The following is a 25,137-nucleotide window of genomic DNA, read 5'->3' as shown; positions in this document are numbered from 1 at the left end:
TCATGTTATTAAGGGCATTGTCCAAATGTCTGTTAAACACTGACAGGCTTGGGGCATTGACCACCTCTCTAGGAAAGCCTGTTCCAGTGTTTGACGACCCACTTGGTAAAGAAATATTTCCTAATGTCCAGTCTGTGATTCACAGGAGTAATGTTATTTCATTTAATAGACGCCAAAGTCACATACAACTCGTTTAGATAATGTACATTTAACCGTATTTTCCTCCTCATTTTGAATCAAGTGTTGCCTTTGTTGGCGTGGCGACCTGGTTCAGGAACGGCATGGCGACCTACCCCCCGGCTGCTCGGGCCATCAGCTCGCAGACACCAACGTGGTGGACAGCAAATGGCGTTTATTGACGAGTAGCACAGTATTATATAGCTTAGGTTTACAGCGTCACTTCCGTCTGCTTACACCATGGGCTAAACGCTACTGGTTATCAGGAGAAGAGGGGGGGCCTACCTTTCCGTACAGCGCGACATCTTCCGACCGCCAGGCCCTAACTATCCACAATCAAGCCCTGAGTGTTTGTTTTGTCAGTATTGACTGTTAGTTTGCGTTTATCACAAAATTGATATGAGAATATTTTAGCATGTTGTCTAACACGTGTCTGCTGATAAGTTTGTCACTGGCACTGCATAGTATTTCTTCAATCTCCCTCTTAGTTTTTATTCGGCGATTAAGCAGGGACTTATAACTTGCTATGGTATGCTCAGCGAATGAGGTTCATCAAGCCTTTGGGCATAGGGCTATGTTTTTAATTCCTGTATTAGTTAACTCTGTGTCTGGAGTCTCAACTCACTAGAGAAGATGAAAATTCATGTTTTCTCTAAGTTTATATTAATATCACTGTGATCAGACCCTGATCTTCTCATCTAGGTTCACATGTTCAGCCAATCATCTTAAAGTATTTCAGCCCTTTCGTGAGTGATATGTATGTATTACAGAAAGGATAATGTGTTTCAACATTTAATTATTATGCAATTAGGCCTTCAGTGGAGCTTTGTCAGAGCTACAGAACTGAGTGAAAAAAGAATGATCAATATTCAGTAGTCATGTAGATTTCTTTATGATTTTAAGCTACTGTCTAGTGAGGAAGATTTTGGGTGAGATTTGTTAGTTATATTTACGTTAATGAGATTTTTTTTTTTTCCAGGGAAGTGCTAGAGTGGGGCAGCTGTAAGTTTTTGCTGATCCTCTTTACTTTGCCAGTTGCTGACACAACTGTTGTAAAAAGAACAACAGAGCATAAAATAGAGTTAAAGAGTAAAAGGTTGTTAGGTTGCAAGCATTTCATAGTCTGTTGAACTGATTGTGACTTTCATTGGTATGATGTAGATGAACAAGAACTTGAACCTTTCTGCTCTGACCTTCTGCCAAGGTTACTTAATGGCTCATTGCAAACCTTTTTTCCATTGCTGATGCTGTCCTCACTCCTCTACAGTGATACAAAAAAAATAATAATTATGCAGTACTTATACAGGACTTTGTAAACTCTCGTGCTCTGTGTTTTGTGGATATGAACCGTACTGATCATAGGTACCATCCCTGCTTTCACACAGAAAGACATCTCAGTGACGCAGCCAGACATCCAGAAATAAGGGAGAGATCCCAACTCTTGACTATGTTTTAACACCCATGGAAGATAGCTGTAGCTACTAACAGAGGTCACTTTCTTTCCAAAGATGATAATGCGCATTGTTCCCTGCTCCTTTATGTAGGGTGTCTAACGCTGTGCCTCTGTCCTTACAGTGTCCTTGGTCCATTGAACTCTGTGCTAAGTATGCTGTTTCTCATATATCCAACCAATGTTGTAGCAGTGGCATGAGCATAATATATTTTATTACAGCTAACTCATGTCCTTAACTCACTCCAGATATAACTTGTCACCAGCATCCTGATCGGAATTCTTCTCCAGTTTTGGGACATTTGGTTTTGTCCTTCAGCTTGGGTGCCCTTACTGGATCGTTGGCTTCAAGGGAAGAAGAAAATATTCTTGTTAGCTGCATCACCTTTCCAGATGGCTGCAAAAGATAGCGTTGTAGCTACAGGCTATAATGCCTTTTCCACATCCGTCTGACATGGAAGAGGGCATCAGCAAAAGTATTTGTCCAACATATTCAAGGCCCATTTCTTTAAGAATAGCTCTGAAGTACTTAATCCAACACTTGTGATATAAGCAAATATGATTTGATTCTACACGTCCTATGCAGATGTCATTATTTCTAAGATCAATTAATCTCTTTCTATGTCATATTAAAGGTAGTGCACACATGCAATATATTGGTAACATCTTCGGCATTACATATGGCGTGATCCTCTTCATCGTCAAATCAAAAACTCTCTTTTCCCCTTTCTCTTTCAGTCTTCTCCTTCTGTGGTGACTTACAATGAATTTTAGTGTCTGGGTCACTTGCCCGTACACACACAAGAGGTTCTGCAGCATTTTATAACTAGAGCCAGTTCGGCATCCCCTTCAAACACCCCTGGAACATCTTCTCTTGTTGAACCATCACGTGCACAGCTCAAAGAAAGTGCCTCCGCCTTTCCACAAAACAGCTTTTTGCTTCCTTCCAGCACTAAAAATAGCAGCTATGCTCCACATCCCGTCCTCATTGCCAGAGCTCCCTGCTGCAAAGGAAGCAAGGGCTTTATTATCTTAAATATCATGAAACAATGGGAACCCCTGGATGGAATGTCCAGCTTGTGGGCAGGAGCTGAAGGCAGTGCTTGACTTTCTTCCACAGCATTTTTGGGCTTGATCTTTTACTGTATAAATACAAATCTACATTTACATATATGTTTTTTTCTGGGCAGCTAATTCTAGACTCATCATTACTAGTTTCTTGAAAAGACTCCTTTTAATGGTTGTTGTTTGTTTGTTGTTTTTTTTTTTTTGTTCCAAGAGAAACAAAAAAGCTTATTACAAAAAGGAAAATAACATGTCCCGGCAGAACATCTGTCAGATTGTCCTTTGTCACTGACTCTGACCGGGTTCTCAGTTTAGATTTATTTTTAATTTGTTAAAATTAATTTATTAAAAGTTAGCTTATAATAACTTTAAGTTATTGGATTTTTCCTCCCTCACATCAAGTCCCTCACTGCTGCTACTTTACTTGCTTTTTGAAGCAGAAGTTGTCTTAGGAGGGGATGCAATCAATCTTTCACCATATTGACACTTTCCAAATATTTCTCTCTAATCACTCAGATGGGCTGGGTGAGGTAAGTTCCACTCATCTGCGTAGCAGGACTGTGTAAACAGGAGATTTACAGTCACATTTCTAAGATGTCCATCACTGTTGCAGTTCTGCTGAGGGTTTAGTGATGCAAAAGCCGAGACTGGGGTGTCATCCCAGCAGTAAATCCTATGGTCTTGTCATGTCTGTCTTGCTGGCGATGATCCTGAGGCAGTGGAGCAGCTGCAGCCGAGAGCCCCTGAGTTTGCACAGAGTCAGCATCTCGTGGGCACACTTCAGCATGTGTGCTAAGTTTCTGTTACATTTCTCTGGGGCTGGAAATCCCTTGAATTGTGCATTTTTAATGATTTCAAGACATGAATGAACTCAATAATCACTTCCTTAGTTTCTTATGTGCTTCTGATTCATTATTGGCATATGCTACAGGTTATTGTAAATAAGAAATCTAACAGCATCTTTCTTTGCTGTTTCTTTCTCTTCTGGCCATCAGTCCTGCATATAAATCTGGCCAAAAATAATTTCCGTGTCAGTTTAAGCAGACCTCCTGGCTTTTTTTTAACATTAAACATCTTCCACTTAAAAAAAAAAAATTATTGAGAACAAAATGGAAGAGGTTCTGAGCGGGGTCTCGGGGCGGAACACTGTAGTAACATAATACCTACACCTAGCGTAACATTCAAGGATACATCTGTTCAGATGGATTTTGAGTAGCACTCCACCGCTATTTCTGCAGAAACTTTTCTCAGAGCCTTAGAGGCTTAGACTCTGGCCAGAGGTGAACTGTGCACACGTCCTTTAAATAGCCTGACCCTCTGGGCTTTGCAGATTGGATGGTAGCGCTGGTGCATCAATGTTATTTAAGGATATTATTGGTGTCAGGTTATTTGAGGAATCATTAATTATTGTATGTGCAGGCAGATTGCATGCAGTTTTACATGCCGGTGGCTGATCCAGGGAAAGGTGGGAAATGTGTTTCCCACACATGAAATATTTACCATGTGAATCTTTATAACTTTCTCAGTAAGCTGATGAAAGAAATGTCATCAGCACCCTCAGCTCAAGGTGAAAAGTTTTAGGGTCTCTTGCTGCTGTGAGAAAAAAGGCTTCAGAAAGGTGGATTAACACTGCTTTCTGACATACTATGGCTTTGACACTGCTGACGCTTTTTGCTAACCACGCTGAAGTTACAGTAGTTTACCTTGAGGAAGCAGGCAACCAAATACCGGTATCATATTACAATAACAGTAATGCTGTTATCTGTCATCACTTACACTGAACAGAGGTTCTTTTAGCAAAAGTATGAGTCTGGGAGGGCTGCTAATTCAATGGCATTGTGCGAACTATGACAGACCGCAGAGCTGGTTTATATTTTTTTCCAGTGACTGAAGTCTAGCATCTTCAGCAAAAATTAAAAATAGTTAACCCACTTTCATATCCTAGTATTTGAGGGGTAAAACAGGAATGAAATGGGGAAAGAGGGAAGTAAAGTAGTTAAACTGAAACAAATTGATCAAATACTGGGCTTTTTACTAAATAAATAAGGATTAATTCTGTTGGTTATGTGACTGTACTCACTTGATAATAAAGCACGCTAATGCTGGAAAGTCTGCCACAATTTCAGTCAAAGCACTGGCCCGTCATCTGGAAAAGAATAGTCTGTGATTTGGAGCACGCAAAGAAAGGCAGAGCTGGGAGGGCTCTGTGCTCTGTAAGCTAACAGCTGGAGCTGTGCGTGGGGCACGGACGCGCCTGCACTCCACTGCTTATCTCACAATGCTGTTTGTGTCAGTCCGATGTGAAGGAAGTGTGTGTGTTCAGCTGTCTTACATCGAGTTCTCAAAAACCAAATACACTGTGCATACTCTGTACACAGATGGCATAAACTCCTTCCAACGTTTTTATGATAGGAAGGTAGCTGCAGTTCAAATTTATTAAAAATTTTAGATAATGGCGCTGGCCACCAGTAAGGAGATATAACAAAATTCAGATTTTCACTACATTGAGAAAAAAAAAAATTAATAAGTCAAACCTGGGGGCAAAATTAAATTACAGAAAAATGAGCACTCAAACCTGCCTCTAGACTATTTTTAATTCGGTTTTGTGGTGTTGTTTTTTGGTGGTATCTCTTTCTTTTCTAATTAAAAGTCTGGGAGAAGAAACCAAAACAGTCTCTCTGGGATTTTGACTCACTCATGGGAGAAAATGCCAAACACAGTTTCCCAAACTACTCTAAATTTCTCTGATGCATTATAACTCGGTATCAGAGAGCTCGAGAACTCCAGAAGATGCAAGATGAAAAATTGATATGCTGTGCTTCACAGTGCAGAACACACAGACCTGAGGAAAAGTGACTGGGAACACTTGGTGAAGCGAGCAATGAGTATTTTAAGGCTCTTTTGGGCAGTCCTACCTTCTGATTTGGTGATTATGTGGGTGCTTCCTCAGCTGTTTGCTGTGCTGAGCTGAAAATTTACTCTACTGATAACAGCAAACCCTGGCAGTGCTAGCTCCAGGAGTCAGAGCAAGTTCACAAAAATAATATGTAGACTATTCTGTTTCTATTATTATGGCATTGCCTGAAGAATCTCAGTCAATAGACTCTGACTGCTTAAGGTTTATTCTGTGTGTTGTGTTACCTTTATTGGACCTTTTCTGCAGTTCAGGAGGAAGATACATATTTTCTAGTAAAATAAATGATTTTCTAGGCTTGTGATTTTGCCTTTTTTTTTTTTCTTTTTAACCCAGTGAGTTGTTTAGCATCCCATAAATACAAAATACAGGTCTGATTCATTTTAAATCAGTGAGAACACTGAACCCAAGCAGAGCAGGTTTGGGATTTTTTTTCTTAATCAGGATATTTGACAACTCAAGAGGGTTATGTTTAGGAAAGAAGTTAGATGGCTGTATCTGGTGTTTAATTTCTCTTCTGCAGAATAAATTTCCTGTTGTAAAAATGCCACAAAAGGTAGCTACTGCTGTTTATTGACTAAAGAGCCAAGTAAAATCCAGCTGTGAACATGTGGGTAATAGGAGGTTTTCCCCATGCCTATATTTGATTTCCATGCGCAGCGTCATGCTGGTAAATATCGGTGTAATTCTCAATTTTTCTTTTGTGAATAGGGTACCTGACATGACCAGTTAGTTGTATGTGAAAAGCTCTGCAAGGGAAAAAAAAATTCAAAACCAAAAATAAAACATTGTAACAACAGACTTATTAGTAAATGGGCAACTTAATACCTTAAATGCTAAGGAATTTTTTCCCCTCCTTTTTCTGCCATTGTTAGTAGAGCTGGGCTGAGCTCAGATTTTCTGTAGTGTAGGAAATTCCATTATTTTGACAATTTTTCTCTGGCAAAGTGGAATAAAAAGGGGCTTCCTTCAAGTAAAGTTTAAAAATGTTGGATAACTCAAGAAATTATTGTTCAAGAAAAAAAAAATGTTTTATTTCAGCTTAATTTTTAAGTAGTTTGGAATTTTCCATTGTAAAATAGGAGTTCTGATTAGAAGAGTCATCTTGAAAGGGAAAAAAAATTGGCTTTGTCCTTCTGAAATTTCTAAGAGACATTTCTACATTTTGGTTGTTTACTTTTCCAAATAAAATTGAATTAACAGTGTCTTTTTCCTACATTTTCATTTTGGTGCCAAATTACTAACTAGATCTAGTTACCAGTGGGTGCAGTACAACTTACTGATTGAGAAGGAGAGAAATATGCGAGAAGTGTGTAGAAAAACCTGAAGAAGCAAATGAAATGGCTGAAGTGTTGGCACTGTTTGCTTCTTGGTGACCTGTGGACTCACTCCTGTATTGGCTTCAGTACTCCTTGACATGCCAAGTTTTCACCAGAAATAAAATACCCATCAGATATTGTCTGAGACAACTGTGTGTGTAGTATCACATCCCCAGCATCCTCTTTTGGTGGGAGGACAACCAAAGAAAGCAGATAGGCTGACAGCAGAGCTGGTTCTGCAAGGTACTCAACTATGTGAGTGGTACCTTTGTCTCCATCAGTACTGCAAGTGTATTTAAATTTATACGCATATTTAGTACTCCGCTGAATCGGTATGTCATACAGAATGGGTATGCAATCCTTTTATCTGATGGATGGTTGCTAATTATTGCACTGGCCCATGTATTTTGGTTTTACTAATTTTGCAAACCCACATATACTTACTGCTGTGTTTCATCCAGGAGTCTAAAGTTGCCCTCTTCTATCAAATGCGTTTATACCTTAGAAAAGGTACGTTTTGTCAATTTTGTTTGCCCTAGCTAGGTTTAAATTGTATAACCAGCACTCACTTGCTGGATAGCCACTGGTCTGGCTGACCTTGGCAGCACGACAGCTGCCATATTTTCACATGGATGAACTGTTCTTGAACAGCTTCTCCAATGTATCAGGAACAAACAAGCTTTTCTTCAGCATCAGGAATGCAGCAGGTCTTCTTTCCAACTATTTTTTTCTCCTTCCACAGATATATTTATTGTGGCAGTGGCAAGAAAATCCTACTGCTCAGCCCTCGTGTTTGAGTTTCTTTAAATTTCCTTCAGGGGAATGACAGAAAAGCCAACCTAGATCATGTCAGAGCTTGCTTTCTTTAATTTAACTCTTAGTTCATTTTTAATAAACATGGATATTAATTTGTAGTGGCAAGAAAGTAGGAGGGCAAAGTCCTTTTACAGCTTTATTGCTAATATTTCCATTTCTGTTGTATTTGTTTAGTTTAAATCACCGTGGTAGTTAGCAGTGACAAAGAGCGGGATGCTGCTGGAGAGCTTATTGCACAAACCCAAAGGGTTTGCAGTGTGATGGACAAAATGGCAGGTGATGATGAATGGCAGGGAGTATTTTACACAAATGGAGTGACCTCCAGCTGGTAGTGTGCTTGCTAGATCCTTCAGGTGAACAAGGGGCTCAGAGGATGAAAGGAGCAGGAGCAAGTTGGTGTCAGGACTGTGGACAAATAGTGACGTGGGAAGGCAGCGGGGGCAACTGGGGAGCTAAGACTGGGCTGGGGTAAGAGTCCATCACTAGCAGAAAGTAGAGGGTAATGGTGAAAGCACAGTTCTGCTGACACCAAAACCTTTTCGGAAATGCAGCAGTTTTGTTAGAAAAAAATTCTTGATCTCCAAAAAGGAATTTTCTGTCAAGTTTCTATCAGGTTGTGAGAAAAGGAGAGAACACTCCCAAAAGAACCAATAGCACATTTGCTAGACCTTCTACCTGGTAGACAGAAGTTCAAGTTAATTTTTGGGTCTGATTCAGACTGGAGATTTGTATTTAACTGATGGTTGTATTTCTGCACGGGTCCTTGCAGTTACTTAGAGATTTGTAGTAGTACAGTGCCATGGCATTGATTAACTGCTCAGCAACTTCACTCCTGGAGTACTATTTGCAGCCTGCACTGAGCTGCATCTCGTCACACCTAACTGTAGTCTAAAACTAACTGGTTTTCCCCTGGACTGCAGTCTCATACCCTCCAACCGTGTCTCTGTGGGTTAAGAGGTGAAGCGTGGAGTTCTTTGATTTAATAGCAATGTAAGTTGGTAAATCCAGGTGCTTTGTAAAAGTTTGCATGTTTCTGGACCTGAACTGATTCGCATGGAGCTGGCTCATGTTTCTCTGCTCCGTCTGCACCAATGCTCTTCGCACCAGGGGTGTTAGTAGTCAGGAAGGGAGTCATAAAATGTGTTTTGTTTGATTCGTGCAAAAAAAATAAACCTTCAGTGGCAGCAAGAAGTATAATTGATGACTGAGTCTTGTGTGGCAGAAAAGCTGGTGTTCAGCAGTCACATAAATTTGGAGAGAGAGGTAAATCTGAATATTTTATTGACACTGCTGTATTTTGTATATTTTTTTTCATCTTCGGAATGAATTTCAGACCCCGGTGGTTAGTTTAATGCTATATATCCTCTGTGGTTAGTATTAATGCTATACAGCCCTGCCAAATGGGGAGAAATTTAGAACTGAAAAAAATAACCCACTGTGAAGAAGTTAGATGCAAACAAACAGGGATGGATGTTTACGCTTACAAAGGGCTCAGCTCTGTTGGCACTTCTCCTGGGCCAGTCCCGTCAGTCCAAATCTGAAATATTTGCAGAGTGAAGTGTTGCTAATGAGCAAGGCTGGCAGGACCGGACTCAAGGTGAAGGAGGCACCTGAACGAGCGGTTTAAAGCAAGAACTGAGCGACTGGGCTGCACCCCGTGAATCAAACCACTCCACTCTACCCTTGTCCTAATCTGTTTGTGTCCGCTTTTCTGCCAAAGCAGGGGGAGGCTGTCAGCCGGCGCACGCCCTGCCAGCTCGGGAGCCGCTCAGCTCTTGCCTGGACAAGTGCGGGCAGCTTTCGCGTAGCCGGGGGGACTCCAGCTCTGGTGTGTTCCTAAACAAAGCGCAGCCTACGGTTTGTTTTGTCTTTCAATGGAGTAAAAATACGGCACTTGGCAGAACATGTTCTGTAAACTGGTGACTTTTAACTTAAAATGCAGTGAGTGAAGTTGTGAGCTTGATGTCTTGAAAGTTCCTCTGAAAATACTGTTATTTTTTTAAGCTATTTATTTTCCAGAGTTGATTTAATTCAAAGGAAGTTTTGTTTGCTTGCTTGCTTGCCTGAGGTTTTTTGGTAGGTTTAAATAGATGAGCTTGATTTCTTCTGCAGTTTATTTTGGTGAAAATTCTGTGGGATTTGGGGGAGATAGCACAGTGCAAATGGAGATAGACTTCAAAACTTTGGGATAGAGTTTGCAGACCCCAAAAGCCAATGCCTGTATTTTGTAGTGATTTTCCAAGCCTTTGAGCTGACATGAGCTTAGACTTTGCAAGGGAAGGGAAGGCCTGGCGTTTCTCTGGAGATCTTCACAAAGAGCTTTCCATCTCTTCGAAGGGCCTTGAGTCAACCCACCAGCCACCATTGCCCAGTGCTCGTGTGTGCTGTGCAAAGCCAGACTGGGAAGGTGCTTCCCATATTTGCATGGCTGACACTCTTTCAGCACAGATATTTTTAACTATTCCATGTCCCAGTTCCGCTCAGGGCTGAGATGTTACTCCAGGGCTGCAGCAGACTGGGAGGGCAGTTGCTGGGCTCAGCGCTTGGTGAAGCTGCCAAAAATCCCCCAGCAAACCCCGGGCAGCACCGGCTTCTCCCCAAAGAGTAAGTGGCTCTGAGACTTTGCCACATAAGGGCCTGTTTGAGGCTGTAGGCACCAGCTGACAGGGATGTCTTTGCCTCCCAACAGATGGCTGGGCTTTTTATTTCAGCAGGCAATCTCACAGGGGGGGGTGGTCTCCAGACCCTTCCAGCATTTCGCAGGTCAGGGCCAGCTTAGGGCAAGAGGGATCTGCTGTCCGTGCCCTTCATAGCTCATGAGATAAATGACGAGCTGTTGACAGCAAAGCCATCATCTGAAGTGTAAGATCCTGAACTCTCCTTGCTTTTCGTTTTTCTTTGGCGGAATTAATGCCCTATTTGCTTGTCTCTCAGAATCCATTCTGGCACGAGTACAAACCCTCGCCTGGTGGCAAGCAGTTGTCTGGATTTGAGATGCCAAGATTTGTGCTGACAGCTCCTTCTACACAATCTGAGTCAGGCTGTCACAGCTGGCCATTAGAGGCTTAAAAAGACACACACATGTACAACAAATAGCACCAACTTTCTGTTATTGAACCTGCTTGATGAGAAAACATAATGGCTCACGCCACTTTTTATTTTAACATAAACAAACACAGTGTCTCGAAACCCCTGTTCAAGCATGGTGGCTGTTTATTTTGTGCTGATTGCTTGCTCTTATTTAGGAGCACAGGTCTACAAGGGACTTCCCTGGGCAGGAGGTCCAGTCCTTGATAATCCCAAGCATCACATTTTATAATCCTCCTCATTACCTTATGTTTCTTTAATGAATACAATCCTTTGTAGTTTCAGTTTGTCCTCGCACCCGTTTGCCTAGTGTGATTTTCTTGGCATGGAGGAACAAGTACCAAAACTTTCCTCGTTAAGGGGCAGCATCACAACTAGAGTGGGGCAAAGAATGCTGCTCATCAAAAAGGGGTTTTCTGAAGCTGTTTACCCTGAAGTTTTGCCTTTCTTGGTGGCAGTATGTGCAAATTCTGCTCACCTAGCATTCAGTTTGGGTGCTAAAAAATGGATGCTTGCAAAAGTTACCTTTCTAATTTAAAATAAAATGGAACCAAACAACTACCCGCCCAGCTTCTGGTATATGGAGACAGGTCAGATTAGCTTCTACTTTGTCAACTGATGGTTATTGCAAGTGTAATGCTGCTCTGTCTGGTTGCGCTCGGATTTAAACTTGCTATAGGATTAAATTTTGCACAGCTGAGCTTTAGTAGACCTTAGTCTGTAGTTTATTTTGGACAAAAGGTTGATAAACTTTGGCTTTCAGGGAGGAAGCCTGGAATCTGAGAACCGCTGTTATTCATTGACTTGTCTTTATGAGTTTACAGTCCACTGATGCATAACACTGAAGGAAATATTTTCAGTGAAATGTTTGCTTTTTTCTTTGGCTTTGTAAAATGCAATGTCTTTTCTAAGAGATATATGTCAGGGTCGTATAGCTACTTCAGTGAACTGTGTATGGTCAGGAAATAGACTGCACTGAAAATATTTTATTTTTCCGTGAAGTCAGTCTTTTAACCAAGACTTCCCCCCTTCTGCTCTCAGGGTTTTGGTCTCCTGCTAGCCACTATTTGAGCATTAATTTTATGCACAAACTGGGTTTAATTGTGGAAGGGAGATTTCAACTGTATGGAACACTTTCAGTATTTTTGTAGTAAATCAAAATTTGCACACGACAGCAAACTTGTAAAATAAAACCCCATTTATACATAAGAGAGCTTTCTTGGCTGGCATTTTTCTGTCTTCTGTTTGCTGTGCTGAAATATGTGTCTCTTACTTCCTTGCTGCTATGGATGGCACAGCGAGGCTGGCCATTTAGCGTGATAGAGGGACTGACTCTGCAAACTTTAATGGCTCTGACACAACGATCTATTAATTTAATGCTCAGAAGTGTAGGATGTGCTTACATGTTTTGCTGGATTTGGTCCCATACAAACTCTGCTCTCTCTTTGGATGGTCAGTGGGATGATTTGTCTGAACTGGGAATACTAATATAAATAAAGCTTTGTTGGACGAAATGTGCGGATGTTACATAGTACTACTACGCACTGTTTCTAAGGCATTAATGTCCGTTTCTCTTTCTCCACAGGTTCTTCTTGAAATTTTTCCTCAAATGTAACCAAAATTGCCTAAAAAATGCAGGAAACCCTCGAGACATGCGTCGATTCCAGGTCAGTCAGACATGCTTCCTCCTTTAAAAATCAGCAGCTGTTAGGGACAGAAGTACTTTGACCCAAACTAACCTAGTAATTCACTGGAAGATGCTAAAAACACAAGGCCACAAAATATTGTCTGAGGACTTCTTGTCACAGCAGAATTGTCAGGAAGTAGTTGGGTTTTCTTGCTCTGGACAAGAGAATTTTTGAAGATAATGTCATCTCCACAGGAAGTGAAAGCATGAAAAGGAAAAATCAAAATGACCTCACTGTTCTATTATGTTATGGGTCTACTCTGCTCTGAGATATTCCCTTCTGCCTGGGGAACTATTTGCCTTCTTATAAACACCAAGTGAGCACTGAGTTTATTGGAAAGGGCAGAGGAGCGTATAAGAGCAGTTAATAAAATCAGTCTCATGACTACATTTCAGCAGTTATTCTTCAGCAGTGTTAAAGACTCATAAATGTGCATCAGTGGGATGAAGGTCCATACCTGTAGTCAGCACTTGGAAAAAACTACCATTGGGTTTATCTTTCTTGGGATGTTTTGGGCTGGTATTTCCCTACTGTTGCAGTAAGTGGCAGTGAGGCTTGGGAAATGTAGTATCAACACAGCTTCAGATGGCCAAGGACATTTTTTAATGCTACACCTATGTCCACAACTCCTTTTGGGATTAAGGACAGCACTGTCTCTTGGGGAGATGGTCTGTGCTTGCCTTCCCTAGTGCCGGCAGCAGAGTGGTGTGGTGGCAATGCTGAGAAACAGTTGCTCCTACTCCTTTATTGAAGACGTGGTTCTTTGTGCCAATAATGCCTTATCTGAGTAAGTGCTGAATAAAAATATGGGGTAGAGAGTTGAAGGACCTTCTCTTTTGATGGGACGAGTGTCTGTGGCCCAGGAGAAAACATGACAGAGTCTGTCAGTGGGGATTTGCCTCAGGGTTCTGAGGAAGAAATAGGAGATTTGTCCCATAGACTACTTTGGTCTCTGGAGGAAGACAACTCCAGAAGATGTCTGCTTTCTGCACTAGCTGAAGACCCATTTTACTTCTTTTCCAGCATTGTTGCACTTAAATAACATTGCTAAATGCTATGTAAATGGCAATATTATTTATATGTAGAACATATGTCTTTTATCGAACTGCTTAATTGCAACAATGCTAGAAGGCAGACGGGTGTGTTGTGCCCTTCCGAGCATAGAAGTCTAGAAGTGAGGAGATATGGCCACAGGGGTTAAATTAATCAGTATAAGAGCTAGCATTAGCATGGCAAAGCCCTTGGCTTCTCACCTCACACTCCTCCCTCCGTCACGTTTCTACTGTGATTCAAGATGGCATTATCGCTGAAGGAGAAAGTGGAAAAAGGAACTCTCACCAGCACAGGGATTTAGGCCAAGCAGTCACCCCTGGGGCCTGTCAGAGCTTGCTTCACAACATGTACACTCTGCTGGGTTTGTACTCATCCAGGCTCAAGGCTGATTTTCATATGGTAATGCCTTTGCGTGTTCTCTCAGAACAGCAATCAGGAGCCTGTGTCGGTGAGTAGGTAGGACATAGGAAAGGTTGTTGATCTCTTGACTTGTAAAGACATTCTGTCATACAAACCCAGCTTCACAGCAGTTGAGCTTTCCGTGTGTAAACAGAGACTGCTTAATTACACAGGTCATGTCAATTAGTGTGACCTTAGCATTTTCAAGAAATTAATCACTTTCAGCCGAGTGAACCACTCATACTATAATACTGGGTGGTATTAAAGCTTGCAGCATTCTGTTAAGTGCTCAGGCTTATTGTTTTACAATAGCTGCTTTTGTTTCTTTTCTTTTCTTTTTTTTTTTTTTAATTTTGAACTTGTCCCTCTTTTAGCAATAAACTTCTTAACATAAAACAGCCAGACTCTACACAGTCCAGGCTTCATTTATCATTTCTTAGGGTGAAAAGGACCAAGCATGCACATAGTATCTCAATGATATGATGCACCTAGATGTTTGCGACAATGTTGTATAGCAACCAAGTAAAACCTGGGCCCACATGAAGTAGGTGGAGGATTTGCTATCAGCTGCCTTTGAAATATTGCCAGTCACTTACGACGTCTCTAATAGTTATGTCAAAGTTCTGATTAATAACCATGAGAGTAAGTTATTTCCAGATACTTTTTAAATAGTAGCATACTCTTTTCACAACAAAAACAACAAAAAGACTTTCCCTTCCTTTACTTCATTCCCCTATCTGTGCTGGACTGTAAAGCTTCCCAGAGACTTGTTCATCTTTTGGGCATGGATGTCTCATTCATCAGTCCCTAAAAGTTGCTAGGAGCTGTTAGAACGCAGATTATGGTTTTGGTGGGAGAAACAGCAAAGGGCCAGGGACACGAGTCTTGCACTACCAAATGACAAGTTCTGCATAAAATTTCCTTTCTTAGTAGTTCTTTGTATTTTTTCCTGCAGCAGGGAGTTGTCTGATTATCATATGGTATAAGAGAGGTTAAAACAGTACAGGGAGGAGGCAGAACATGTGTTGATTCAGGTGACCTGTGTGTGAAACATCATTCAGACTCACATATAGAAATGAATTAGGAAGTTTCACCCTGAGCACTGGATGCAAATGTAGTAGTGTGATAAGCCTAACATAAAAGCAGTTGTGGGCCTGGAAGCAAATACATTTCTCTGCATGTCTGAGATGTCCAGGCATGTGACAACTGGAGCGGTGTCAAGTGCCAGCAAAAGTGTGTGCTGGATCAGTGCTGGCCCTGGCTGAGTTAGCTGTGTCTCTGTTAGCAGAAGGAGACAGTCAGAGAGGAGGAGTCAAATATTATGCAGGGACTCAAGACAGTTGAGTCAAGTGTTCAGCTGTGCTACAGACTCCCTGCTTGTCCTTAAGAAAATCACTAAATCTCTGTGTTTCATCAGCCCAGTTGCACAAAGCATTTGGTGATATTTTTACCTTTGTCCAACCTTGCCTTTTTATTCTAGAAACCCCATGGAGGAGATGCTCAGTCTGGTTGTGCATTCTTCATCACAATAAGTCATCAGTCTTGCTGGGACGGGCTGTACTGCCCCAGTTAGTGGTAGTAATACTACTAAGTAGGTGGTATCATGGGTGAACTCTGCTCAGATTTTCTTTTTCAGCACTAAAAACACATTCGTACAACCTAAACAGTTTTGTGTGTTATTGTAATTAATGAAACCCAAGTGCCTTAGTTATCTTGTTGTTCTTGTTTTACCACAACTACTTGCAAACTGACACATGTCAAGTTTTAATTTAGAGAAACTTTTAAGACCGAGTCACTGCGTAACACCCCAAACGTTCATTTATTATTAAAACCCTGAAAGTCACTTAGAAATTGCCATGCTGTTTGATTCTGTTACCACAACCTCTTCCTCAGCCTAGGCTGCTAGTTTGCCTCCATGGGATGCTGCCACTCATGTCTGAATTGAGACCACTTGTGTCTTATTGCAAATTTGCATAAGAGAGAGAGATGATGCTTCATGAATTCTAGATAATGGAGTTTGGACGTGCAAGGCTCCATCCCCAGAGAAGGGAAAGGAAAGGGAGAAAAAAAAAAAAAGGCTGTAAGATAGCAGTGAGTGCTGTGGCCCAATTCAACAAGGTAATTAAGCGCCTGTCCTGTCCTTGAACATGTGAGTAAAATTACTGAATGTATTGTACTTATGTGCTTTAAGTTTGGCACGTTTTTAAGTGTCTTGTTAAATTGAGAGTGATTTTTAGTTAGTAGACTAAAGAAGTCAACACATTGTAGGAAGAGGTCACCAAGTGGCGAGGAAAATAAAGATGTTGCTCAAGCCATTTCTGCATAGCTTTTGGAAGAGCAGTGAACGCAGGAGTTACAGGTTTAATGCTAAAGACACATTTCAGACCTGGAAATCATCTCAAACAGATTTTCCCTGCCTTTGCCACTGGATGTTGGGGACATTGCAAAAATATCAGATCCCTCACCATGCGTCGGAGAAAATTAAAAGCACAAGGAACATGCTATGTCTTAATCAGATGGCAAAGCTTAATGAGCTGTGGTTAAAAATGAGGAGCCATGCAATGCTTAATTTTGATATATTAGGTGAGGTACTATAACAAATAAACAGGCCTAGTGCTAAACGTGGATAAATAGCTTGATCTCCAGGCTCCTGGTCTCTGAATTTTTTTTTTTTTAAACTAAGCTCTAAAGTATTGACCAACTGAACTCTTTAATGGCAGGCAAAATAATTCACAGAGCCGTGATGCAGCTGATAGTGCCAACTTCATTGAAGAAAGTTGTAAACTGATGTGTTTCTTTCATACCTCTGTCTCCCCTGGTGTTGATACAGGATTTAAGTTCTAAATCTATGAAGGGCTAAAGCTAAAGCTGAAAATCATTTTCCATGTTTGCCTGTCCCAAATTAAAACTGTGTTTTGTTGACAAAATTTGGAAAGGTTTGAGATTTGGCAGGCCTGGTTGTCCCTGTGCTTACATTAATGTGTCAGCACCTCATTAATCATTTATTAAACTGTAGTGTGCCTTTCCCTCTTGCTATGGTCTGTTTTAGGATGCCTTGGTGCCCATTCCACATATACTCTGGCTTTCCCCTCCCCCTAATATTATGATTTCTTCACAAATTAGTTTTAGCATGTGCTTTAACTTGAACATATCCCAGTCGTTTCAGAATCAAAATGAGGAGTGTAGTATTTTTTTTAGATTAAAAAATACGAGTAGATCTTGTAAATATGTAAGTGCTCTGTAGCAATCCAAGTATATAACTGTGGCACACAATACTCAAGGTGTATATTTTCTCCGTTAGTAATTAGAGGCATTAATATTTCGTTAGTGGAGTGTATGTTCAGTATTCCTGTATTAATGAGATTTTGCATTTAAAGAATAAAACAGTAAGTGTGTGCTGCTTCTTACAGGTGCACTATGAATAATCACTTTTTTTTCAGACAGATACATAAAGTAACCACTTTTTTTTTTCTGCATTTCCTGAAACTGGAAACAGTTTCTCTTGGGGATTCCTTTTATAGTTTCTTCTGCTAACGACACCAAAGAACCACACCAATGTGGTCTCTTTGTAGTAAATCAAACTCTCTGTTCAGGAGGTAGGTAGGAAGACACAAAATAAGTGGCATCAACAGTTTTGGAAACCTGAGGGGGAAAATTAAATGTAGATTTACTCAAGTAAAACTGACCTTGCTAGGATTGTTTCCTCAAGTTCCTCTCTAGAAAGGCACATGTATAAAGACCGCTACTTATATATAAGTTTTTCACAGGTTTGAGACCTAAGTTGCTATTATTACTCTCAATCTATTATTTTTCTGGAGTCCTATTTCTAGAAATGTACAAAAGTTTGGGTTTCAGCACAAGATTGATCAGCTCCAGTGTGAAATCTGTGTGTACCTATGTGGTTTTAGGATTGGGGAAAATATTTTATGTTGTAACCATTGTTATTAATTATAGTAGTGTGAATTTTCATATGCATCTAAGAAGACCCATAGAAGAAAATGAGGAGCTGGCATAAATCATGGAGCTGTGACAGGCAATGCCAGCTAAGGATTTGGCTCAAAATCCCAGTTGCAAAGAATTTACAATGGTTGCAAGTGCACAAATAAGATTGCAAACCCTGAGCCACTTATTGTAAGATCATATTTTATTGAAAAAATATTATAAACTTTATTCTATCCCTCAGGAATGCAATGGATAAATTACTTTTGAAATCCCTTTTGGAATTTTATATATAAAGCTTGGGTATTTTTTGCTGTTAGTTTGATTTCAGAAAAACTTACCCTACAGTGTTGGTGCTTTCTTTTTCCCAAATTTCCATCTGTAAGAGCTCCTGAATCATTTATTCTGTATTTTAATATCTTTCACTTAAAACACCCACAAAAATCTATTGCCTAGAATGCCATTCGGAGGGACAGTTTTAGGATCCTTTCGATGTAAACTATTCTTTTTCGTATTCCTCTTTTTAAAGACAAAGACTTTGGGATTAGTTGTGGGCGATTTAGTAGTGTTGCTTACTTTAGATTTTTGAGCATTTTAATCAGTGGTCAGAAATGGGTGGAAAATTTAACTTTTTTTTTTTTTAGATCTGATTTAAGTGATGAAATGGAATTGTTGTAAGTGATCCTTTAAGTGTCCCCATTTGACCAACTGTGAGAGGCAGTAGCTTCCTGAGAGAGTTGAAACGATGTTTGCCAATCCTTGTAAAGCATTTCACCTCTTCAGAGGCTAAAGCCTCTCAAAACCAAGAACAATTAAAGTGAGAGCCTTTCAGAGCGACTGGGGAATTCAGCAAAATAAATCAGAAATCCTCTGCCGTGGCTCTGGAGGCTTGCCTCATTATAAGAGCAGATCTATTAGCCCCCTTGCCATTGTCTTTCATTTCTCAAGTGAGGTGATTCTAATTAAATTAATCTGCATGTCAATCTATTGGTGATCAATCAAAAGGGCTGAGGTCCCCCTTTGCGGCAGTGTGCTTGCGGCTGACAGGGGCTGATAATGGAGGAAGAAATAAACTGTCGAGCAAAGTTAATTAGTCAACATAATAGGTGGATTAAACAGGAGCTGCTGATTGCTGTTTCACATGTCGAAGCATGAGGTGGGAGCTGAAACTGCAATTAACAGACAATTATTATATTTGGTTGTAAGAGGTCGCATGAATAAACATATCTCTGTGGGTTTCGGTTTTTAATCCCTTTCCTTGTTTAATGTAAGGAGAAGTGTAGGTCATTTCTTCTTATTGTTTTAGTTGAAGTTCTTCCAGGCGGCACGTGCTCCTGGCAAACCAGCAGCCAGCTGAAAGCTGTATCTTTGGTTGGGATAAAACCCTGGGAATGCCGTACTTTGTTGGAAAAAGACTGTGGAAGGGGGTGGCTGAATGAAAGCCGGGGAGGCTATGAGGTCACTTGGTCTGAATGGGGTGGGATGAGACCTGGTGTGATGAGCTCACAGCTCTCTCCCTGGGACTTGTCCCATGCATCCTCCCCTTTCATCTATGATGGTTTGTGGCTTGGGTGCCCTCAGCCTGAACAGGGATTTTCTGTAGGATGGTGCCTGCTGAGCCTCAAGGTTGAGAGGTCCCTCTGGACACCTCTGAGCAGCTGGGTCTTCTACTCTGGACCCAACACTTACCCATTTGCCCCTGCTGGGTTGGCTCCTCTCCTGCCCCAGGCTGCTCTGGGGAGCAGAAGTGTCGGATCCTGCCTGCAGGGCTGTGCTTCTCTGTCTCCCTCCCCTTTCCTCAAACCAAATCCCAGGTGTTGACATTGAGATAAGTTGAGAAATACAAATAATTCTAGTGCTGGATGAATAGGGTTGTGTTCTCCAGATCAAGACCCTACTGTCAAGCGTGCATGTGTACACAAACATACCTATGCGTGCTCCCTGAGATAGAGCTCGGGAGAAATTTGGGCAAGTTCAACAACCTGTAGTGACTGTATGGAGGGCAGAGCAGTAGAGAAGGGTGGGGGGAGGCATGCAACAACTCTCATTGCAACTTCACAAAACACACTTTTGTTTTCTTTTATTCTGAATTGATTCGCATTTGGAATGTCAACAGCTCTATCTACTTCAGCATGGAAACTGAAGGATAATTTAGGGTGAAACACAGCTGCCCTTGTATACAGGGGAAAAAATACTTAATAAAGATCTTCTTGTTAAAATGATGGTTAACAGTATGCTGTCTGCCATGCAGCTACAAACTCTGCAATTTAACTTAAAACTGCATCAGAAGCTTGTGATGCCAAAGACCCACTCATCAATAGCGTCTCTTGTTAGATTTGTACAGCATAAGCACCAGTTATTATGCGAAATAGCTATGCAATTTTCTTTGACTTCCAGCTGTTATTTATTTAACTGAGTGTATTACACTCTGTGCTTCTTAAAAAACATATGTATATATCCAAATTTTCCTCTGTTTTGCTCTTGTGCTTGCAGGTTGTGGTGTCTACAACAGTCAATGTTGATGGCCATGTGTTGGCAGTGTCGGACAATATGTTTGTACACAACAATTCCAAGCATGGGCGGAGAGCTCGAAGACTCGATCCCTCGGAAGGTACGCCTTCTTATCTGGAACATGGTAGGCATATAATTTTCATTGGTTGGCATTGCTACTTTAAATGTGGATTTATTTGGTTTGTGTCTCTGGCTACTGGTTTCAAATTGTCCTGTAACAGTTTATACCTTTGGGACCAGATGTTTGAAATAAACTGGCCTCCAGACCAGTAGGTCAGAGCTAAATGTAGGGAAATGACAAACCAGTAGTCAAACATAGGTGCAGAGTCTGTCCTGTGTGTCAGTGAAGTGTGGTGATTTCTTTTTTTTTTCAGTTGCATCTATTCAGCATCCAAAATTGGAGTCTGACCTTTTCCAAATTGCCTTGATTTTTGTCTATGCATCTAAAGGATGTTGCATATTTTCTGAAGTGCTCAGCACCTGAATTTTGGATTGGATTTCTTCTATCTATAGAGTGCTGAGGTCTCTAGGAGATCAGCTGTTCCTTTTAATTGCCCTAAATGAAAGCAGAGCCCTTTTGGAAATCCATCTGCTTAATCAAGCCATGGACGAATGTTCTCTTCTGGCTCCAGCTGTGCCAGCTGAGGAAGTTGCTCCTCCCTGCATGCCACAGCTGCTTGTCTCTCCTCCCTGCTGCAGGCTATTCCCCACCGTGGACATGACAGCTAAGATGGTTGTCTGATTGCTCCCTAGTTTCCTTCAGTTCAAAGAAATTCATTTGCGTTAAACCATTTAAATGATAACTCTTCGCCAATCTAGCTTCTTTTGCTGAAATGAATGAAGGAGAAATGGTGCAAGGCAATTTGTCTGGCTTTTCTGAAGCAGCAGTAAACCCCAGCAAGGGTGGGATGGGGGCACATGGCTAGAAGAAGCCTGGGGGACAGTAATCTTTTCCGTAAGATCAGCTGGTCCTGGATGAGAACATCTGCTGGTGACTGTAGGTGCTCAAAATGGGAGCTGTTGAGTGCAAATGTACTTTGAAAACTCTGGATTTGATTAATGTTTTGTTTTGCTCTTTGTCCTCAAAGTTGATGACTACTACTGAAAAACAAAACAAAACCAGAGGGCCTTGCACTCCCCTCTCCCTGTTCCAGCTTGGTAGAATAGATCTTTGACTTCAAAGCTGTTTGTAACCCTAAATTCAATAGATGCTTGCTCCCTCTGAGATGTGTACCCTCAGCTTCCGTTGAAGTAGTTGAGTGTAGAAGGCACCAGTCCTTTATGCTGGTTTGTTTCACAAATATATGCCAAGGTTCTGATGAATAATTAAATAGGTTTTTCCAAAGAGTTTGGAGAAACCAGATAAAATTTTCTCTGGGAAAGTGAATGCCACTCAGAAAAATGTTATGTTAAAAGAAATTATTAATACTGAGAAATGGGCAAATGTGTGGGTTTCTACTATGCAGTGGATTCCTGTGGAAATAGCTTTCAATTCTGTTCATGCTTTCAGGCATCAGTCCTGCAAGCACTTATGCATATATTTAAGATTATGTGCACATATGGTCCTGTAGGGATCAATGAGTCTTCTTGTGTCAGTAAAGTTGAGGGTATTGATAAGTGTTTGCAGAATCGGGTCTGTAGTTCACACTTACTAAGCTAAAATTCTTAGCTCAGCAGCGTTTCTCATTATATAAACATAACTTACATCTGTATTTATTTAGCTCTAACTTTTTATGTAGGCTGTAAGCCATTTTCAGCCGTAATTCATGTTACAGAATTTTTTTTCATCCTGCCAACAACCTAATTTAATAAACAAACCACTGTCATAATTTTTGCTGAATTTTTGTAAGGAATGTACGAACTCTGTCTTTATTAATTAGCAGAAGGCAGAACATTACAAAAAGGAAACTTCTCTCTGTTCAACTTTGTAATCTTTCCATTAAGTCTAGTCTTTCAAAAAACACTCCTATTTTTTACTTATATTCCTAGTGAAGTAGATGCCATCATTTGTCTTCCCCACCACCACACCCCCCGTCTTCTCAGTGCATGCTTTTGGTCAAGGCAATACTTACTTTCTCATGCATAAATGTTCATATTCACATGCATGGTGTAATAGCATCTCATTTTACCACAGCTATTGTTCCCACTCCTACTACCTGAGGGATTCTGTTAGCAAAAAGAAACAAAAAAAGATAACGGTCTGCTTACATATCTACACAAAGCCTAGCTACTGTGCTAACACTGAAAGCCAACATCTGCAAAATATCTCCATGTGTACATTTCATAGGAAAGGTGATTTTTCTAATCTACTTTCTCAGGCACCTCTCAAGCAACCTCGTAAAGCAACCACTAGTAAATTCTTACTTTTGAATAGCAGCCTCCACATGCCAAAATTGCACTCTTCCCAAAGGCTTCCTGGAGCCTTTCTTTTTAACCTAAATCCTTCAATCCAGCTTTCCAGGAGTTGTATGCACGTTTGAGTCTGAGAGACAGGGAGTAAAAAAAGCCCCAATCCAGAAACTGTTTTAAATGTTGGTATTAGGTGTCTAAAACACTTCACTGAATAATAATAAAAAAAAAAAGTCTCAACTGGGCTTAAAGCTATTGAATTTTGGGCAACCACTACACACCTTAAACCTTTTGGAACTCATGACAGTTTCCTCCACTGAAATTAATTTTTATATTTAGTTTGAGTCCTGAAGCATATTATTTTTCTTCAGTTTTTGGAATTTTTATCTTGGATAATATCTTCAGGTGTAAGTAGCAGAGATGGTTTGTTTGCCTTTCCTCTTTCCAGCTTTTCTGCCTCCTGTGGAAGGATGGCAGACTGACATGAGCAGTATCAGTAAATAGTGACATGGGAAGCTAGTGTAGTCATGGCTAGTTTGCCTCTGGTTTATTGCTCTGTCAAGCAACTTCTCATCACAGTTTTTAGATTCTGCGATCTAACTATAATATGCCATTGACCACAGGTATGCTTGTGTACTTTTCTAGATATTTAACTCTTTAACACAAATATCTGATAGCAATAGAGATGAATGCCTGGCTGTGTGAGGACTGGGGAAAGGCAAGAAGGTGTCCTTGTTGCCTAGTTTAGTTAGACAATATCCAGCTTATTTTTTCTTACAAAGTTGTGTTGGGACACGTTGCTCTTAAATGTGGAGTTGCACTTTATGTGACACCTAAAAGAGACTTTGGGTGCCAAAAAGCTGGAAGGAAAGCTTTACCTCCTGAGCCACTCAGGAGCCTGGTGGCGCCACTTTCAGGTTTTACCATCTCATTAGCAGGTAGCCTGGATTATTTTTGGGACATCCAACACATATCTATTTATATCTTCCTTGTCAGACAGTAAAATGAAAGTTCCTTTTTGTAGCTTGTCTTTCTGAATATAACTAGCAACCTAGATCATGGTTTCATATCCATACACCATCCTCCTTGAAAACAGTGGGTTAAGAAGCTAATACTTCAAATAAATCTATCTGTCTTTCAAAAGTAATAGCTGGCAGAGGCCAATTATTTCATACATCTCTGTGTGGTATAAATAGGGTAAGCCGCAGTAATCTGTGGTTTTCAGTAATTATCACTTTTTCATTCACAAATAGTTGGATCCTCACATGTTTTGTATTTATGGTAAACCATAAAGCCGGTGTGGTTGACCTTTCTAACTAGTACATATATAGTAAGATGTATAGTGAAGAACCAATAGGCCCAAACCAGTAGAATACATTTCAGCTTGTAGTTCATCCCAGGGTGTCATTTTTAAAAGCAAAATCTTTCCAATGCAATTTAAGCGACTAGCTTATGGACGGGGGGAATCCTGACAGGGTTTGCAACAATCCTTTTCAAGTTTACCAGCATGAAGTCCACCGCTGCAGATATCTGCAAAGTTTGCAGTTAAAACTCTCATATTGCTGCAAAGTAAATTTTTTTTTTCCCCCAAATCTTTGAATGACTTTCCAAGAATGTAAAGCCAATTGCAGCATCAGTTTCTCTATTATTTTTCCTTACTGGCAGAATGCAATGCCCTCGAAAAATGATAGCCCCTGAGACCCTGTCAGTTTGCATGCTCTAACACTTTATTATCTAATGATCTAATATGCAACAAGGCAAAGAGGGGATGCTTATCACCCTGACAGGAAGCCTAAGAGAAGTGACTAAATTACTTTATGTACCATTAGCGCTAGCTGCCACGGTGAACTCACTGTGAGCGTTTATGCAAATATTCCTGAATACATTCAAGTGGCCTTGTCAGGAAGAGACGACTGACAAGCAGCTTAAATGTTTGAGTTTTTAAAGGGACAGTTTTATTTCTTTTTCTTTGCCTTCCTCCTCCTCCACGGGAAAGTGCTGAAGAATTAGGTAATGGTGAGGTTTTCTGGTGATCTGGTTCTGAGTCAGCTCAACAGCAGCAAGAGATGAAAGATGAAGGGTAGAAATAGGAACAAATTATAAGACATGATGTCAGAATTTGCAGATGGAAGCAGAGACAACCATGATTTCTAAAGCAATGTTCTGCCATTATTTTAATATGAAATACACATCAATTTGTGTGTGTATATATCTAAAATAGGTCATTATGTAGCAAAACCCTTATTAGTGGCTGCCTTATATGGAAATGATAGTGCATGGCTGAATTATTTGATCACTCTATTGTGGTACCTGACAGAGTCAGGCTTTTACAGTGTTGTTTTAGTTCATGATAGTAATAAGTGATTCAGA

General features: G+C 40.6%; 1 protein-coding gene across 4 annotated transcripts in view; it reads left to right on the top strand.

Moving 5' to 3' along the window:
* EBF1 (EBF transcription factor 1) overlaps positions 1-25,137 on the top strand; it is a 287,346-nt gene that overhangs the window by 167,591 nt on the left and 94,618 nt on the right. For 3 of the 4 annotated variants that reach the window (XM_075441522.1, XM_075441520.1, XM_075441519.1), the window contains 2 exons: positions 12,414-12,495; positions 20,401-20,542. In XM_075441522.1, the coding sequence (XP_075297637.1) occupies positions 12,414-12,495; positions 20,401-20,542 (224 nt within the window). The remainder of the gene's footprint in view (positions 1-12,413; positions 12,496-20,400; positions 20,543-25,137) is intronic. The other variant, XM_075441521.1, reaches the window with a different exon arrangement.

This window comes from Opisthocomus hoazin, chromosome 22, assembly GCF_030867145.1.
Source record: "Opisthocomus hoazin isolate bOpiHoa1 chromosome 22, bOpiHoa1.hap1, whole genome shotgun sequence".
In the NCBI taxonomy this organism is placed as follows: Eukaryota; Metazoa; Chordata; class Aves; order Opisthocomiformes; family Opisthocomidae; genus Opisthocomus; species Opisthocomus hoazin.
This window is presented reverse-complemented; position numbering and strand designations above follow the sequence as displayed.